Below are 19,542 nucleotides of genomic sequence, written 5' to 3' on the forward strand. Positions count from 1 at the left end.
TAGCCTTTCTCCTACAATAAACATTGGATCCTTATGCTAAGTAAATATTTAACACTGCCTTCCAGTCATGAGACTAATATTTTTTATAAAATATCATGATAAATTTCAGAGCACCTCAAGCTCATTTGCGTTCACTAGTAAAATAATCACCTTAGGTTAGCACTGTACCTATGTGATATTAATAATCAAGCACCCTAGCCTAGAGAACTATTAAAAGCTGTTACTTACTTTTATGTAACAATCTAAGATGACTAGAATTTGAATTTTGAAACTGATGCGAATAAGAAAAACCATGCATAATAAATTGGGTTTTCAGATCTGTTGTTTCACTGGTAGCCTATCCTTGTTTCAGAATCTTTTCCCGTCATATTTTCAATTGCCAAAAACTTGGGTCTCTAGGCAGTGCAACATTCTCTAGCAAATCACATTAACAAATTAATAATCTGAAAATTGTTTTTGAAGCTGTGGAAATGCTAAATGCCCGAAATATATATGCTCCTCACTCAACTCTCCAAGTGAGTCAAGTGGCCTTTCAAGGAGTTTTTTCTTCACAGTTGAGTAGAACCGTAAGTAGTGTATAACCTTGGAAGATGGTTATAAATTCTGCTACATAAGTATCTGGGTCCCTTTTGCGCCAGTCCAGATCTCACTGTCAGTAGGCCTGTATGGGTGTCATTATGTCGTCTTGTGTTATATCCATGTAGATGCTGGCTCCGTTGGAAATACAGTAATCCGTCTTCTTTCAACTATCAGAGCTGATTCAAAAACAAGGAGGGCTGGGAGCGACAGTATTCCAGTATCAATAAACAAAGGCTTGCAATGTGCAAAGTAGCTTTCATTACTTATAAATCTAACAATCCTTTTCTGAAGGAGTAGCACAGGTTTTGCACTAGGGCTGCTCCCCCAGAATATTATGTCATAATTCATTATGCTTGGGAAGCAACCATAGTACACCTTCATTAGTACTTCAGTGTCAAGTAAGGTTTGCCATCTCCATGGCTTATCCTTTATTTATAGGGTTGACAATTTTTACAGGAGTATGTTATGAGAGAGAAGGTCAAAGTCATTCGTCATATCATAAAATGTACACAATTTTCACCAATTTTATCAAGGTTCTCATATAATTTAATTATCAAATAAAAGATGGCGTCGGCCGTGCTTCTGTTTTTTCTAAAGCAGCATTGAACGATTTTCTCTTTTTTAAGTAAGGTTTAAGTCTCCTCAGAAACAATTTCATATATTTTTGAGAAGACACTTTGGACTGAAATGGGTCGTTAATAACATATACTTGGTATTTTTCATTTTTCTTATCATGGACAGCTAGGCTATTACTGTTATCGAATCAGGGAACTGGCCTTGGTGAAAAGATTTGATGATTAGGGTTGATAGGAGTACGGCAATATTGTATTTACATGTATTTGATTGTTTTGTATTGTATCCTTGTACATCACAACTCCTTTGCTGCTGCTCCAATTTCTCTTCACATTCATCAAAGAGCACAGTACATATTGAATGTGACTCCTGATGTGCTGCCGGCAGTGATTACTGTAATCAAATGAAATCAAATCAAATTCAAACAAGTTACAAGTGAACAAGATACTACTCACAAAAAGTACAGTATGTTACTGGACTTTGTCCATTTGTAATTTGATTTGTAACCTGAAAAGAATGATATCTTAAGAGATTTTTTCTGTAGCAGCAGCACATCATGGATGGCAGGTGCATGGCCCCACAATAGTAAGATTATGTGGCTCTGGAAAAGCGGTTGGTAATTCATAAAGATTGGTAATCAATCACTTTTCTGAGTTTTCTAAGGATGTATATATTCGAGACAGTTTCCGCAAACTTGGTTCACATGGTGATTCCAGCTCAACCTCTCAATCATCCAGAATCTTAGCAGCTTAACTGGTTCAAATGCTGCAGTTCTACTCTTCAATGAGCGAACTAGGATAGGTTCCTGTTATATCCTCATTGAAAATTAGTTAGTTGGCTGAGAACCACAACTTAGCTTCTTCAATGAGTCTGGCAGACTCTTTCCTTGCCTGTTCCATGGTGGTGTCATCTGTAAAGAGTACAGTACCCTGGGTGCCTGACTGTGAAATCGTTTATAAGTAACATAAACAGAAGAAAGCCTATAACCATTCCTTGTGTTACTCCTTGCTCCTTTGAATTTAGAGCTTGCACTTCTCAGTTGGAACTCCTGCTTTCGATTCTACAAGTAAGATGCCACTGTCCTCAGAACTGTGTCACCCAAATCACATCAGTGAGTCACAAAGTGCCCGAGCAAGTCGCTTATTGTACTAGGGACACCAGTGGGCATCACTGGTTCCAAGAATCATAGCTGGTTCCTCAAGGCGTAGGTCTGATTTTCTGCTATTAAACACGGATACCACTGGTGTTAGGTTAGTTATGTCGTTTATCATTCTTTAAAGCAACGATTGGTACTGAAAATGGAACAAATTGAAAGGTTTTCAATTAAAAGGTATCAACTATAGCTACAACTGAATCTAGCTCATTGCTGAATAAGTACAACTCATGTCGTTCAACTCAATATTGATATACCTACTTTCACAACAACAAATGGTGATTTTATAGTAGGTTTCATTGATGCATAGATTCCATCTATCATTAACTATCATCCTGAAATGTAAAACATTGTTCACTTCAATTCTGCCAAGAAACTAAAACATCTCACAACCATTGATAATTGTTTCTCTTGACCATTACAATTATACTTTATACTATTATAAATTGCATTCGAAATTTATAAGGAGCAAGGTCCTGGTTGAAAAGAAGTAGAAAAAAATCTTGGATGTGAGTTTCTACAGTTGCTAAAAGTTTTAAGATTTTAAAATCGGTACGGAACCCACATAAAGCTATAATACGCTCACTTACTTGATACTTGTTTTCATCGCACTGGAAACGGGGTCGCGTCGTGGTCGACATTCTATAGAAATTTCTTCGCAGAGTAGAATGGCTGGTTATCAGTTACAGCTTTCTTGAATTCGTCCTATCCGTCTTTGTGTCGTCTCACTCATCTCTCATCATCATCATCATCATCATCATCAGTTTCATTACCCTTGCCATCCTGGAGCTTATGTGGGCATCATCCTCAGCAAAATAAGAATATAGATATATGCTAACATTAGATTACAATTCTATTCTTCTGCTGCTGCTAATGATAGTTAGGCCTAGGACACATTGAGCGTTTTTCACTGGCGGCCAACGAGTCTTCTGGAGCTCGATTAGACGCTTGAATGTATACGGACGCACCGAGCGTACGACGAGTCTGTTTAGAATGAAGAATGTCTGTAGAGCACTGAATAAGAATGAAGAGCAAAACGAAACCATATGACGACTCGACAGAAGAGTCGACCGCCGTCATTACATTGTCCGAGCCGCCGACTCGTCCGACGCCAGTGCAAAAACGCCTGAGAAAACGCTTAATGTGCCGAAGGCCTTATTGCTTATTGATGGTAAGGTTATAGAGACTACAAGTTAGAATTATATATGGGATAATGTAAATGTTTCGATTAATTTTGATTACTTTTGTGTATATTGTGTTGAATTGAATAACATTATTGATTGATTGAATGTTGTGTCAGTTGGAGAGAAGCAGTGACGTGGCCGCATCGCAGACACTGCGTGCCGCACTAACGAAGGCGGAGGCCGTGCATCCCGGCTTCACGTACGACCTGGTCGTCAGCCTCGTGCGACACGGCGAACTCAGTGTCAACATCAATGAGAGTGTGCTGCGGCTGCAGGGCAGTGCAAATGATGCCGACGGTAGCAACACTAGGCCTACTTATTCATTAGTCTATTATTACTATTGAAGCATTCATCCAGGCAATCATAAATCAATTGCTTATTATCATTGCGAGATACCAATAGATGGAGAGACATAACAATATGTTGTGATATATTGCAATAGGCAAGGTGTAGAAGGTCTATTGCAACATTTTGTGATAAATTGTAATAGGCGAAGTTTGTTTGAAATTCTAACAGGATTTTGTAATAATAGCAGGATTTTAATGATTATTATTATATCTAAAGGCAAAAGTGGGCCTCATAATAATTCATGGCTGAGATAGGATCAAATTTAAACTATGATACTATACACAATTTTTGCAATATTTACCGTCAATCATATTATTTACAAGATGAAAGATTTATTAAGAGATAGTTGACTAACTGAAACTGGGTTTGACTGAGTGCACAAGGCGAACTTCTTTTTCGTTATTATTGATAAAGTGGTTGATAATTTTTAGTTTCTTTTTTAGTCTGAGAAAAATAGAAGATATATTTGGTGAACTAATTGTAAGCATCATAGAACCATGCATCTAATTGTATACCATGAGCTAATCATATACAACAATAATTGTATTCCATTTTATATTGTTATACCATTGGTTCATTGTATAACATTAGCTAATTGTTTATCATAGTGTGTGGTCGATACTAAAAATATAAACTATTCTCAGCGGAATCAAATATGTTTGCAGAGAGAAAGATAAATCTGTTACTAATGGAAACAAAAGTAATTCTTCTAACTTAGGAATCATGAATAGTGAGATTAATAATTATTGAAATTCGTATTAATTTGTCTGATATATTTGAACAGTGAGAGATAATAATACTCTTTGGATAATATATTTGAACTCTTTTGGATAATAGGAATATTCACTATTTGCACGGCTTTGTCACGGCCAAAAACCTCATAATAGAACAATAGAAACTTTCTTGTTTAGGGCGACTTGTATTAACATAAATATTAAATTTCTAAATACCCTTTCAACATATTTTACAATATTTTTTTTACCCATATATTACATTTACCCAATACCCTTTACCCATTTTCCACAACATCTTTCAACTAGATTCATTATCAGAATGAAATATAGGCCTATATTAAAAATGGTTTTGTGATTTTCAATGTTAGAAAAATATAATATAATAGAACAGGGTTTCGCCTGTTTTTCTCTACCAATATAATTTTGATAAGGGCTCATTCTACAAATAATTGATAAATAAATGAATGAACTCTATTCAACGAATGATTTCAATAAAGCTCCTTCCACACATTGCAGTTAGACGCACATGAAATATGCTTGGTGCGACGAACCTCATGCAATCTATTTCAAGTGAAAGTTGTACTTTGTTTATGCTAGCCTACTGGCGCTCATAGCTAAGTTGCCACACGTGGCTAGATAGGGCCTGGGAATCTCTATTTTAACTAATATAAACCACGGGACATGAGGTGCTTGAAGCTGCCTGGTGTGCATCCAGCCTTATGAGACATAGGGATGGTTTTATAAATGTTCGTAGATTCTGAATTTGAATTTTTTGTCAAGTACCTTCAATTTCATTGACTTCTTCTGTTCTACAGTCATACAAAATTAAATTCAGTTTACTATACTTATTTCGAGCTCATTACCTTTATGATGCCAATAATAAGCTGTTATTCACTAACAGTTGGTGAAAAGGTTCAATCCTGTTGTCTGCATACTTTTTAGATTTGTGTGCTACTTAATAATGATTTGTGGAATTAATAAAAACACTCTTAATATATTTTTTCCAGCTGAATACCGTCTGGCGAGATCCGAGGATGTATTCCAAGAATTGAACAGGAAATCTGCTGCGCTGAAAAAGATTTTGAGCAGGATACCTGATGAGATAACTGATCGTAAAACATTCCTTGAAACAATCAAGTAAGTCATCAACGATTCTCATTTTTCCGCAACAGTTGAAAAATCATTTCTTGCTATACATTCTATGATTGATAAGATTAGGATTCTTAGTCAATTGTCATTGAAACTCTTGAAATGTGAAATGTATAATGAGATGATCAAGTTATTAAAACGCTATTTTCCATCTAAACTGTTTGAAGAATTTGATAGAAAATGCTTACCTGCGATAACTAGTAACTAGATGCCACAGTGACGTTCAAGTTTCCATTTTCATTATTTATTTAAACATTCATAGATACAGTATCATTCTTAACTCATTATGAATGATTAGGAAAGAAACAGGCTTCAAAACTGTTCCTTTCCCAAATTTTAATAGAAATAATAAAAAAATAGATTATATTTAACACTGAGATTTCTAAGATTTCTGTTCAATTTTTAGTCCAAAAAATATGTATATATAAAAAATTTAAAATCTAGATGAGTTAAAAACAAAATCTAATTCATTTTTTGAATACTGCCAATAGCTTGCTATGAATAAATAATTAATATTCTCTGATCATCTCAATATTCAGATTCAATTTTTAACTATTGGTATAAAAAATGATTTATGTACTTAATGAGGTATTTAATGAGATTGTGACTCGGAATGCCAAATCAACCAGCAGAGAATCATTCTCTTACTCATTTTGCTTCTCACCCTTTTTTATTCTCTTTACTAAATTGTCTATATTACTATTGTCTACTATGTGTTAAGATAAGATCTGTAAACGAACTATTTCAACCACTGTTGTCAGTGATGCTAATGATGTAATTGTACTTTATTTATTGAATAAATAAAATATATTTAATTTAAGAGATAAATTGAATAAATAATTTAAAAATTGAAAAATATATTATGTTCTATAACTTGACGTTTTCTGGACGCTAAATTTGACAATGGATTGCTTCACAGTTGATGGTTCACAGCAGAATAGCATGATATACTGGTTGTGAAAAAACCACCTGGTGAATTCTATGTGTCAAGAAAAACGTGGTGTCGCCCCAATAGAACATTTGTGGAGTCTACTTATACATTTGAGACATAAGGTCTACTGTAAAGTGAGAATGTAGCGTTTCCAACACATAACTTTCAGTCGGCGAGCTTTTGGCCAACCGAAATATTCTATTCTTGTCATACAAAAAATTAATTGAATAATTTGATAATTAAACACATCGGTGTAATTTGATTCCATCTCATGAATTTTCAGTATTGTTTGAATTAATTCAATAAAGTATTGTACGGTAAAGTATTCACGGTATTGTTGAATTAAGGCTCAAAAAGGTTCATCCTCCAACTCTCGACTACTATACTCTATTGTCCTCTGATTCTGCGTTATTGCCCTGATCAGTGGACCCTTCTCGTTTCTGGAAGGCACGTATAGCTGGCAGCGAGCATCAACTTATCTATTAATTTGCACCTTACATCTGTAACTTGTATTATCTACAGTTAAATCTAAATCAGTGATCAAGTACTTGTAATAATTGTATTATTTCCAATGGGTTATTTGATGGAACTCAACTTTCTCACAAGTTGTATACAGACTAAGTTGAGTTACATACAATTCGAACGTACGATTCTTTGACGTCCTTTAAAATAGTATTGTAATGTCTATGTAATGTGTTTAGTCTCATCATGTACAGTAAACAATATTCACCTTATATTATATGGTCTTAGTTTGACTAAATTTGTACTTATCACCGATAGTAATGTTTGTGTTTATCTAATCACTGTAGGCTACCACTGGTTTACAGCTGAAAGTAACCAGACTGGTCCACCAATATATTCCTCAGAGAGGGAAACTTGTGATTCCTTAACAATAGGCCACAAAAATTACGAAATTTAATAACAATAGGCGACCGCTGTAGGGTCAATAGAACTTCTACCTATCCATCGTTTGTTTCTGGCGGCCCCGTCTCGTTTCCAAAACCAAATTGTAGTGTTTCTGAATCGGTGGGTAATACTCCTGTAACTGATGATTACGAGATAGGAAAGAATATCTATATAAAAATGTCTGAAAATGACCCTTTACCGAAATTAAAATGACTGTCTACTAATATCGTGAAGATAGATACTTTTTTAGAATGTATATTTTCTATAATAATTACTTGATATCTCATCTCATAAAGTGAGTGTTCAACACTGTTTGAAGCTTTTACTCGTGATCTGCTATGACAGTAAAAGTGGTCTATGAAATAGGTCATAAATACACCACTTTGATTTAGAATATTTTCTAGATTTGTAGTTGATCAACTACACGATTTTCCAATGTACTGGTCATTTTTCAAACTAGTTTTGAGGATAAATAGTTGTATGTCCTGTACTCTTTCATATTTATTAGTACTACTCTATCGGTCATGTTTCGTTCATCAATAAATTTTCATCTAAAAAGTTTATATCACTACCTTATCAAATTCAGTTGATTATTACAGTGTAGATATGGAAAAGAGGCTGCTTAGATATTTATTCGTTTGAATATTGAAGTTACTAATTAAATAATGTGCTCATTAAGCCTATATGTGTATGCACAACTGACCAAATAAAGAGACTGCCGTTTCAGTTACTGAGTGAAGTAAACAGCAACAAATCGAACATTTCCCGTGATATCTTTTTTGGTACTATTGATGCGACACTTTCTAATTATTGGTCTTTCAAATCAGTTTTTGAAGTAGGCTAATTTTGCTATTCTGTAAATGAGTGATTTTTCAAAATCGGAATGGTTTTTGGAAACTAAGTTTAGTAATATTTATTGTTTCTCAGGAATAATCATAGAGAATTGATGAAAAATAAAGAAACGAAATTGTGAATAATGAAATGAAAGATTCAAGATTCTATTTATGCTCAAGTCGAACGCACACAACAGCACATAGACGTATGCAGACAGATGGAGAAAAAATCAAACGTCTGCAAGTAGACGTGAGCAGACATAATATGTAGACAGACGGACGTCTGTGAGCGTTGTAACATCCGAACACCTGGGGAGGGATTTACCTCTGTCTGTCTGCTGCTGTGTGCGTTCGCCTCAAGTATTCTATAAATTCATGTGAAAATTGACGTAGCATGATTTATTAGCTCATGTTTAGATATCAAGCAATGTAGATAGTATTAGCATTTCTCCCTTGAATGAATTCATGATTCTAATGTTTATGCAATCGGATTTCAGAGAAATAGCCAGTGCTATCAAGAAGCTATTGGACTCTGTGAGTGAAGTGGGAAGTATGATAATTGGGCCAGCCAGAAAGCAAGCCCTAGAGCAACGCAAGCGCGATTTCGTCAAGTATTCGAAAAGATTCAGCAACACATTGAAAGATTATTTCAAAGAAGGACAGTAAGTATTTTTTGTTTACTTCATTAATTAATTTTTATTAGATTTTACGGCTATCCTTCTTTCTTTTTTTTCATTATTGTCTTTATTCTATTACCTACTAAGTTAACTATGGTTAAAGACTTGCGCACACCGATGCAGGACGACGACGGGTGCGAGGGATAATGATTGCGAGATGACGGCTGTCATAATTAAATGATTGGAATTCCTTGGTATGGTTAATGCCAGTCTTATAGCCTGCTTTTCTTATGATTATCTTGCATTATTCACCAATAATCTATTTCAGTATTGCGCTAGAACTCGTAGAGAACGGACGTATAGTGGAGTAGTAATAGTGTAGTGTAGAAGTAGTGAGTCAGCAGTTTGTTCGCGATTAAAAGTGGAACAAAAATATTGCATCGAGTATCGGTCGTCAACCGCGGTATTTTATGCAAGCAAAGCGACCTGCTTTTCGCGGCGGTAATATAGCTCCGTTCGCGTTTCCGTGTGCGTGAGTGTTGATTACGAGTGCTGTTTGAAATGTATGGTAGCGAAATCGCACTATGTCCGACTTAGTGAAGCCACCAAGTTTTCCTGCATCAGAGCAAGAAGAAAAGGAAGCCACTAACGAGAGCATGGACACCAACAACATGGCAAATACACCAGAAATCCAGTGTTCACCGGATCAATACATCAAAGCAAATAAACTCAAATCTTCAGCCGAGCAGGTACTTTTCATCGCCTGGAAGGAATCTGATGAGAAGAGGAAGGAGCTAGAGAGAAGCAACGCCGAACTCTTGCAAAAAATGCAGGATTTGGAAAAAAGATTTCTCAATATTGAGAAAAAGATCCATAGCCCACAGCCTACCAGCTCAGCAGCCGAGAACTACTCGACAAATGAAGAAGAATTGGCTAAAGAAACTGAATGGATCAGAACTCGTACTAAGCGGGCTACCAAGAAGAGGAAGCTTAGCACCCCATCGCCAGAAATCAAAAATGAGTCTGCAAAAAAGAAGCAACAAAATTTGAATAATAAAATCACTCCTGTGGAAAAACCAATCAGTGAGGAGGAGAAGAGGAAGAAGAAAGAAATGCCACCACCGCCAATCATTGTGGATGGTATTAAGAATCTGAATGTACTTCTTACGAGTTTGAAAAAAGTGTCACCAGCTGACAAATTTAGGATAAAACTGTTAAGTAAAGAAACATTTAAAGTAAATGCAGTTGATTCAGAAACTTATCGGAATATTACCAGAGAATTGATTAAAGATGGGCTCAACTGGCACTCCTATGAAGATAAACAGTCGAGACCAATAAGAGTGATGATTAAAAAGCTTCATCACTCTTGTAGTACAGAAATGATTCTGGAAGATTTGAAAGTAAGAGGATTGAAAGTTCTAGAAGTTGTAAACAAGCTGAGGTGGAAGACAAGAGAACCATTAGATATGTTCATGGTATCATTCAGCGCGGAAGAAGATATAAAAACAGTATTTGAATTGAAAAATATACTTGGCTGTAGAGTGGAAGTTGAAGCATTGAAGAAGGCCAATCTGATACCGCAATGCAAACGTTGCCAAGCATACGGCCACACTCAAAAATATTGTAACAAGGAGCCTAGGTGTGTTAAGTGTGCAGGTAAACACCAAACAAAGGAATGTTTGAAACCCAACGATGCTCTACCAAAATGTATTCATTGCGGTGAAGCACATCCAGCCAGCTATCGAGGTTGCACTGTTGCAATCGAATTGCAAAAAATCAGGAATTCTACTAAAACAAAAACTATTGCAGATTCACGAAAGAAAATCATTCAAAATATCCCACCAAAAATCACGGAAAATACAGAAGCTCACAATCTAAACAATGGTAGTGCAGTTAAGAAATTGACTTTCGCCCAGATTGTCTCAAAAGAAAATAGATCGAAATTGGAAGAGCCAAAAAGTGAAGTAGAAGAAGGCACCAATAATATTTTGCAGCTAATCTTGGCAAAACTGGATAGACAAGAGCAAATAATCACCTCACTACAATCTAAATTTCAGAAGTTAGAACAGAGTAGACTACTGAAATTCAAATGATTCATTCACTAAAAATAATGGAATGGAACGCGAATGGATTGTTACAACGGCAACAGGAGTTAGAAGCAGTTCTAGACATAGAAAAAATAGATATATGTCTTATATCTGAAACTCACTTTACAAATCAATCGTTTATCAAATTCAAAGGCTTTAAGATCTATCATGCTTTACATCCCAGCAATGTCGCGAGGGGTGGGAGTGCCATCATTATCAGAGACAATCTACAACATCATGAAGAAGTGAAACATGAAAGTGATAGAATTCAATTGATAGGTGTAGCAGTTCAAGCAGTAAATTATCACTTCGTTGTTGCAGCTATTTACTGTCCTCCCAGATATTCCATCAGAAGAGAGGAGTATTCGACATTGCTTGATATGTTAGGAGAAAAATTCATTCTTGGTGGTGATTTCAATGCAAAGCACGTGCATTGGGGATCGCGCTTAACAACTCACAAGGGAAGACAGCTCTTCGAAGCAATGAAAGAAATGAGGTGCGAAGCTCTTTCAACTGGTAAACCAACCTACTGGCCCACCGATACGAGGAAAATCCCAGATCTCATAGATTTCTTCCTGACAAAAAATATATCAGTTAATTATTTGCATTTAGAGGATAGTTTCGACCTTAATTCCGACCACTCACCCATCATTATGACTCTGAGTGATTCAATTCTACGGAGGGAAAATACTTGTCCAGCGTTAGCAAATAGCCGCACTGATTGGGATGGCTTCCAACAGATGCTGGAGGAAAGAATAGAATTGAACTCACCATTAAGGAACGAAGAACATATTGATCGGGAGTTGGAGAAGTTTGTGACTGATATCCAACAGGCAGCATGGTGTAATACCCCACAAATCAGAAGAAGAACCACTGGAAATAATTACCCTGCGGAAATCAGAGAATTGATTGTTGAAAAACGAAGAGCTAGAAGGAGATGGCAGCAATCACGTTCCCCCCAAGACAAAAGAGTTTTGAACAATCTAACTCAAGAACTAAGGAGAGAGATTCAATGTATCAAGGATGAATCAATTAATAGTTACTTGAGAAACTTGACAGCAGAATTCAGTACGGACTACTCACTCTGGAAGGCAGCTAAAAAAATAAAACGAACCATTCAACAATCTCCTCCTCTCAGAAAGCAGGACAGACAATGGGCAAGGAGTAGTGATGAAAAGGCACAGACATTTGCGGATCATCTTGTAAACGTTTTCCAGCCAATCAACTCAGGTGAAGAGGAAACTTTAGAAGCGGATGAGAATATCTTACAGCCGAATCAAGAAATAATGCGTGTCACAGTAGAAGAAGTGAAAAGAGAAATAAGAAATCTGAATAACAAAAAAACCCTGGATTTGACATGATAACCGGCTCAGTCCTCAAACACCTACCAAGGAAAGCAATAGTGAAATTAACAAACATTTTGAATGCTTCTTTCAGACTAAAATTCGTACCAGGAATATGGAAAGTAGCAGAGGTTATAATGCTACTGAAGCCAGGTAAAGAGCCACATGAAGTATCATCATATAGGCCAATATCATTGTTACCGGTCCTATCCAAGTTGTTTGAAAGGATTTTACTTAGTAGGCTAAAACCAATAATTGAGAGACAGCACATAATTCCAAATCACCAATTTGGCTTCAGAGTGAAACACTCAACAATAGATCAAGTGCATCGGATTATAAATGTAATAGAGAAGTGCTTAGAAGAGAAAAAAGTTTGTTCAGCAGCTTTCCTTGATATAGGGCAAGCTTTTGATAAAGTATGGCATGAAGGTCTCATTTTCAAGCTCAAAAAAGTGCTACCAAAGCAATATACAGATATATTACAATCCTATCTGACTGACAGATACTTTAGGGTCAGGCATGAAAGTTCATATTCTGATTTGAAGGAAATTAAAGCAGGAGTTCCTCAAGGCAGTGTTCTGGGACCAGTTCTTTACCTACTCTATACCAGCGATATTCCCAGCCTTGATGAGAATACTACAGCAACATTTGCAGACGACACAGCCATATTATCAGTAGACAGTAATATTCATATTGCAACAGAGAAACTACAGAGATCCATCAACAAAATTCAAGATTGGACTAGAAAGTGGAGAATGAAATTGAATGAAACAAAGTCGATTCACATCAATTTTACCAATAAGAAGGACCTGCCCATACCAATAACTATCAACAACCAAGTTGTACCATATGCTAATGATGCCAAGTATCTAGGTATGACCTTGGACGCAAAGCTTCGCTGGAAGGCCCATGTCAAGAAGAAGAGAGAAGAGCTTGGAATCAAATATAAGAAGCTGTATTGGCTGATCGGAAGAAACTCCATCCTTTCAATCCGAAACAAAGTACTTCTGTACAAACAGATATTAAAGCCAGTATGGACGTATGGTATACAACTTTGGGGGTGTACCAAAGACAGCAACATCAATGTCATACAACGTTTTCAAAACAAAGTGCTAAGGAACATTGTGGATGCTCCTTGGTATGTCAGGAACAGCGATCTTCATAGAGACCTGCACGTCGACCTGGTGTCCACCGAGATCCAGAGGCATGCGGAGAGGCACGAGGGGCGACTGCACCAACATGACAACGTCGAGGCGATCCAGCTGCTAGACAATGGAGGGTTGGTGCGGAGGCTCAAAAGGAGGAAACCGTTTGAACTAGTGTAGTGCTTGTTCAAGTAGTGTCCAGTGAAAGAGCAGAGCAGTGATTGAGTGAATCTAGCTTCTATAGTGCAGTCAATAAGTGTACATATTAATTAAACAATAGCAGTAAGAGTTCCTAATGAGAAATTCACTGTTCAATTTTTCAAGTAGTAATTTAGGATAGAAAAAATTAGCTCATTAGTCTTTAGACTAGATGGCTATAGTATTGACCAATAGAAAAAAATCACCAATTCAACATGTCCCTCATTATAATTATTATTTTTGTTCTGCTTCAACTTTAGCATTCATTCCTGTAACAACCGCGTGAACCAATCATTAATTAGGAGTAGTCAAAATCAGTTAAAAATCTAAAACTAAATCTATTACCCTAACCATCACCTTCCACAATGACACTAAACTGAGGAACTATTTAATTTTACAAAGCATATCCTTATGATATTCAACAGTGTTACTTTGTAATTTCAAGGTATAGTTGTAGGTATCAGATGCTACAATCTATCGAGATACTACTACCGTGCTTTGCAAGGGCTTATTTTAAAACTTTGCAAACTGAAAACTTGACGTAATAAAAATTCGAAATTTGAAAATAAGACTACAACCATCCTCGGTTAATTAAGAATCTATGCAAAATTTCAAATCAATCAGTCCAGTAGTTCAGACGTGATGATGCGTCAAACATAATTTTCCTACATAATTTCCCGTACGTGTATGAGCCATCTCTTTCCATTATTATAGTAAAGATGATGGATAGATGGATGATCTATTAGTATCTTTGAATGAGAAAAACTTCAGAACGGTTTGAGAAATCGGTGCGGTTTTCACCACTCATTTTCTCTTGAAATTCTGTATCGAAATCATGAATCATATAACCAACGCTAGTTTTCTGTCTTCTAACTTTGTCATATACTACCTTCCAATTTAAAAAAGTTGAATTCAAAATGGTGGAACAAAATTTTGATGCGACAGAAAATCAGTTATTTTTATTCGACTAGGATCCCCAATCATACCTATCATCTAATGTCCCTTTCAAAAGAAATGTTCAGCTGCTTCTATACAACAACTGGAAGCATGACAAATTGAAAACTTGACGTAATGAAATCTTGAAGAACTGAAAATAGGCAGATAACCATCGTCGGTTAATTAAGAATCTATATGCAAAATTTCAAATTAATCAGTTGAGTAGTTCAGACGTGATGATGCGTCAAACTTAATTCCCTATTCCTTACGTGTAGGCTATAAGCAAGTTCTTTCCTTTATTATAGTACTAGCTGGCCCGGCGAACTTCGTACCGCCAAATAGTTGATGCATCTCATGACAAACTTTAGCTTGATGCACACCTCAAAATCTATAACCCATACTAACAATCCTCAAATCCAGACCATCCTATTATTTCTTATTGACCAAATAATCTGAATTCTGAATTTATTTGCCAAAAACAAAATACAAAAAAGCTTTACAAAAAATAAACGTATGCTACTGCACTTAACTAAAATACATACAAAAAAATTAGGGAACTATTAATAATAATCATAATCAAATTTTGGCTCTACTGGCAGAAGTAACACTTGAGCGCCAGTAGTGAGTTCAATTAATATAATTTTATAATATTATGTACATGTACAAGAACAAAAGAGTACAAGTTGAAAGAGTTAAGCTGCTATTAAACAAAATTAACAGAAATAGAATGAAGACAATATAATAGAGAATTAGATAATATAAAGTATAGAAAGAACATTGACAACAAAAAAAGCAATCAAGTAATATTGAAATAGATGTTTGCTCTCACCCATTTTTCAGTTTTTTTGAGATAGGACTGGTAATAAAATGATTTTGGATTTTATTCGCAAAGAATTCGATGAAATACTGAAGCTGATGTTTATTGACTGTCAATCTAAAAAATGATCTATTATATAAGTTATTCACTGTTGGGCGTAAATTGTGTGGGTTCGCATTAAACGTAAGGCTTTCTCTATTTTTATTGATATGGAAAATTATACTCTTGACAAACACTTGCCGTATTGTTGGTATTCCAAACTCAATAAACAAATTCCTGCTGGGATACAATCTAGGTCTTCCAAGGGCTGCCCTGATTATATGCTTTTGCAAAACAAATATCCTATTGAAGTGAGTGTCAAAAGTGCCTCCCCAAATTTCTAAACCATACTGGAATAGAGAATGTGCATAAGCATGATAGATTGTTCTTATGATGTTTATGTCATTTATTGAATTTATCTTATAAAATACAAATCATCAGTTCAGCGTACTCTTTCATGTGCGTGTACGATAAAATCATAACTGACAAATTAATTGATCACGCATATCATTAATCGACGTGTAGTTTAAGCTATGCTATCTTTTTGCATAAATCAAATGTGCTCCCCCGTCCACTCCTTTCACTTACTCAAAACATGCAGGGGATTTAAAACTATTATAAAAAAACTAATGCATTACCTTGGAAAATAGCTGGAAAATTAATTGCTTCACAAACTTTTTGAATAATTGGTGAGTGACGATGAACCCTGATGTCGGAATTATAATTGGAGAATCGAGGGTTTCGATAGAAATCAATGGTACAAAATTGATGACTTTTATCAGTAATAACTTCAAATACTAACTTTTATTAAAAACTTGCAGGTAACTCGTGCTCCGCAAGGGTCCAAATGAAAACTTGACATACTGAAATCTTGGAAAAATAGGCCTATTACCATTCTCGCTTTCTCGGTGAATTAAGTATTGAAAAAGATCGATTAATAATAAGTCTGAATAAGTAATTGAATAACTAATGTGACTAATAACTGAAATATGTAATAACTGTAACTAATAACTATGTAACTGAATGAGTAATATTTAAATAAGTAACTGGCTTCGGGGGATTTTAATGGATTTCATGTATATAGATAATTATCCAACTATTCAATTATTCGAAGCAAAGCAATGTCTTTAACCTGAGGCCGCACTGCTGGATGGTTACACACAGAACAGTCATTTTGTTTTTAGTCTGGGCGTTTAGAATAAAAATCTGGTGTGGCGCATTCACACAACTTTCCTTGCCGTTATGAAAATTAATCACCTGACGCTAGTGTTCACGCGCAATTCAAGTCTACTGAGTATTTATTAACAAAGATCTGAGCCAGCTGGTGACAGGACAATAACGCTGGAGACATACGAGTTCTGCTATCTCTTCACAGTGAATCATTTAATAGAATCAACAGTTGCCAACAGTTAGCAATTGGATAATCACATTTTCGTGCTTATTTTCGATTTTAGGTGAAAATGTTACAAAACATCAACTGTAGAAATTTTCATGCTTAATCTTTTCCACTCAATTTTTTTTGTTTAAATTGTATCTGAAGCCTGATAATTGGGAATCTAAAATCAAACTTTGCATAGATGGGGCGGAGCTCCTGAAATTTTTACAGATATGGGACTTGTGGCAGTTGATAGAGCTTATCAATTACTATTTTAGGTATCAATTTAATAGAAATCGTTGAAGCCGTTTTCGAGAAAATCGCAAAAAACCCTGTTTTTGACAACATTTTCTCCATTTTAGCCGCCATTTTGAATTGCATTTGATTGAAATTGTTGGTGTCGGATCCTTATATTGTAAGGACCTTAAGTTACAAATTTCAAGTCATTCCGTTAATTGGGAGATGAGATATCGTGTACACAGACATTATCTATGGTAATAGGGCAAGGAAATTAAAAATCAAACGGGGAACAACATGATGAAATTTTCTACGGAGTTTCTCGGCTCATCCGCCAAGCAAGCGTACTTTCCAAACATGGTGGAATTTTCGAAAAGTTTATAATCACTGATCTTTAACAATAGTATAGATCTACTGTTTGTTGTTTTAGAGTTTTGTTATATCTTTAATAGATTGCACGATATCTGCTATTCAAAGAGTGAGATTATTGAAAACACAGGTTTTCATCCAACTTTTTGCACTTTCAAGGCTTATCACTCTCCAAAACTGCACCAAAGAAATGGACTCTAAGCGTAGGGTTGGAGAGCATGGAATTCTCTCTAATTTACGGTATTATTTCACTATTCCATGCTTTCCATCAACTCTTATAGCCGCTTTAGTGTCGGGGGTGAAATATTCAATTTGGCAACAAATCTCAACTTAGCAGTCCACACTTTTAACAGAGGGGTTATAGATGGGCATTTTTGATACGTTTACCTTCAAACTAGTCCTGATAGAGCTGCAGAGTCAAAAATTGTGTTGCAGACATTACTTTGTCAAATCTTGAATCAAATCAGAAAGTAATATTTTTACAATTGAAAAATTAATAGTTCTTAAAATTATTTGTTGGATTGTGTATCTAATATTTCTGAATTTGGTATAGCTTATATACTGAAGATCATTGTATATTGGTTGGCTTGATAATTCTGGTAGTTTATTCTAAGTATGGAAGTTTATTATTCTTAGATCCTGCTCTATTCAACTTGAACGTAGTTTATGTCACCAACTAGGCTACATGAAATTAAAAATAAAAATAAAATTTATTCTAAACAAATTGAGAAATAGAATAATACTTCTCACCTAGAAAGAAGTATATGTATGAGGAAGGTCGTGTACAATAAAATTTTTTATTGTTTAATAATAACTTATATTTTATAAGTTTCGGGTTCACAACTTATTTGTTGATACATTCTGTGTTTGGCATATCAGTAATTAAATGATTCCAAAGAACCTTTTTCGTATATCCAGCAGAAAAGTACAGAGTGAGATGAAAAAACAAAAACAATGAGCAGCACTGAATATTGAAGAGCTAATTAATTGCTTGCTGGCCGCATGTCCAGTGCCAAGTAGCCACAGAGCCGGTCTATGCTATGCAGTCGCTCTCAGAGTGCAACATGTTCCAGGGAAGGTTATGATAAAGGGGATGAGCCAAATAAAACGAATTAGATGAATCCAGGTGATGAAGGAGTCTGGGAATCTCAATACCAAAATGCATTCTTTTTCTAGTTCGATAGTTGTGTTCATTGTTTGTAAATTATTCCGGTTTTTGAATAGTGTCATGAGTGATAGGTCACTCAATCATTGTGAATACTAATCACAAAATTCATATCAATAAAAAACGTATCTAATTCAATATTTGACTTTTTCAGGGCTAATGCTGTATTCGTGAGTGCTCTCTACCTTATTCATCAAACCAACCTTATAATGGCTACTGTTAAAAATAAATGCGAATAGACGATGAGAAAACACTTGAGAATTCATTCTTTATAAAACAATATTTTAACTTCACCATTTTATGTAAAGTACACAATGTCTATATTAATTAAAGAATAGAATTTTATTTGATTACCAATATTCCATGGAAAGTGTTAGCTTTTCTTGTTAGTAATAATCTACTTGGTACTACAGTTTTATTAATTGGAGTTGATTTTTATATATAAGAATAGAAATACGAGATTATTCTTTTAGATGTAAGAAGATGTAAATTATTTTAATGAAATAAAACGTGTTGAAAATACTTGATGTTTTTTGCTATTAGTAATTTAATAATAAATAAAATTAAATTGATAAAGAATCTTATTTATATGTACCAGCAGAATAAGTTAAAAATCGAATGCTCTAATGCACAGGGGCCTCAGAGTACAAGTGTCTAAATCATCTGACCAACAATCAGAGATTATGGGTTAGATATCCCGCCTGGGAATGAGTTTTTGAGCTCTGGCTGTTATTGATATTTATGAGCCATCAATTAGCTGATCAATTCTGATGAGTATCAACATTCGCCATCGCTGTAGCCTTCATAATGATTGATGTAATTCA

At 35.2% G+C, this 19,542-nt stretch overlaps 1 protein-coding gene across 1 annotated transcript in view; it reads left to right on the plus strand.

Annotated features, from left to right (window-relative positions):
- Positions 1-19,240, plus strand: part of LOC111044189 (programmed cell death protein 10) — a 20,297-nt gene extending 1,057 nt beyond the window's left edge. Inside the window, exons 2-5 of the mRNA XM_022329272.2 lie at positions 3,606-3,786; positions 5,579-5,708; positions 8,888-9,052; positions 18,873-19,240. Of these exons, the coding sequence (XP_022184964.1) occupies positions 3,606-3,786; positions 5,579-5,708; positions 8,888-9,052; positions 18,873-18,957 (561 nt within the window). The 3' untranslated portion in view covers positions 18,958-19,240. The remainder of the gene's footprint in view (positions 1-3,605; positions 3,787-5,578; positions 5,709-8,887; positions 9,053-18,872) is intronic.
- Positions 19,241-19,542: the final 302 nt, after the last annotated feature.

This window comes from Nilaparvata lugens, chromosome 3, assembly GCF_014356525.2.
Source record: "Nilaparvata lugens isolate BPH chromosome 3, ASM1435652v1, whole genome shotgun sequence".
Classification (NCBI taxonomy): Eukaryota; Metazoa; Arthropoda; class Insecta; order Hemiptera; family Delphacidae; genus Nilaparvata; species Nilaparvata lugens.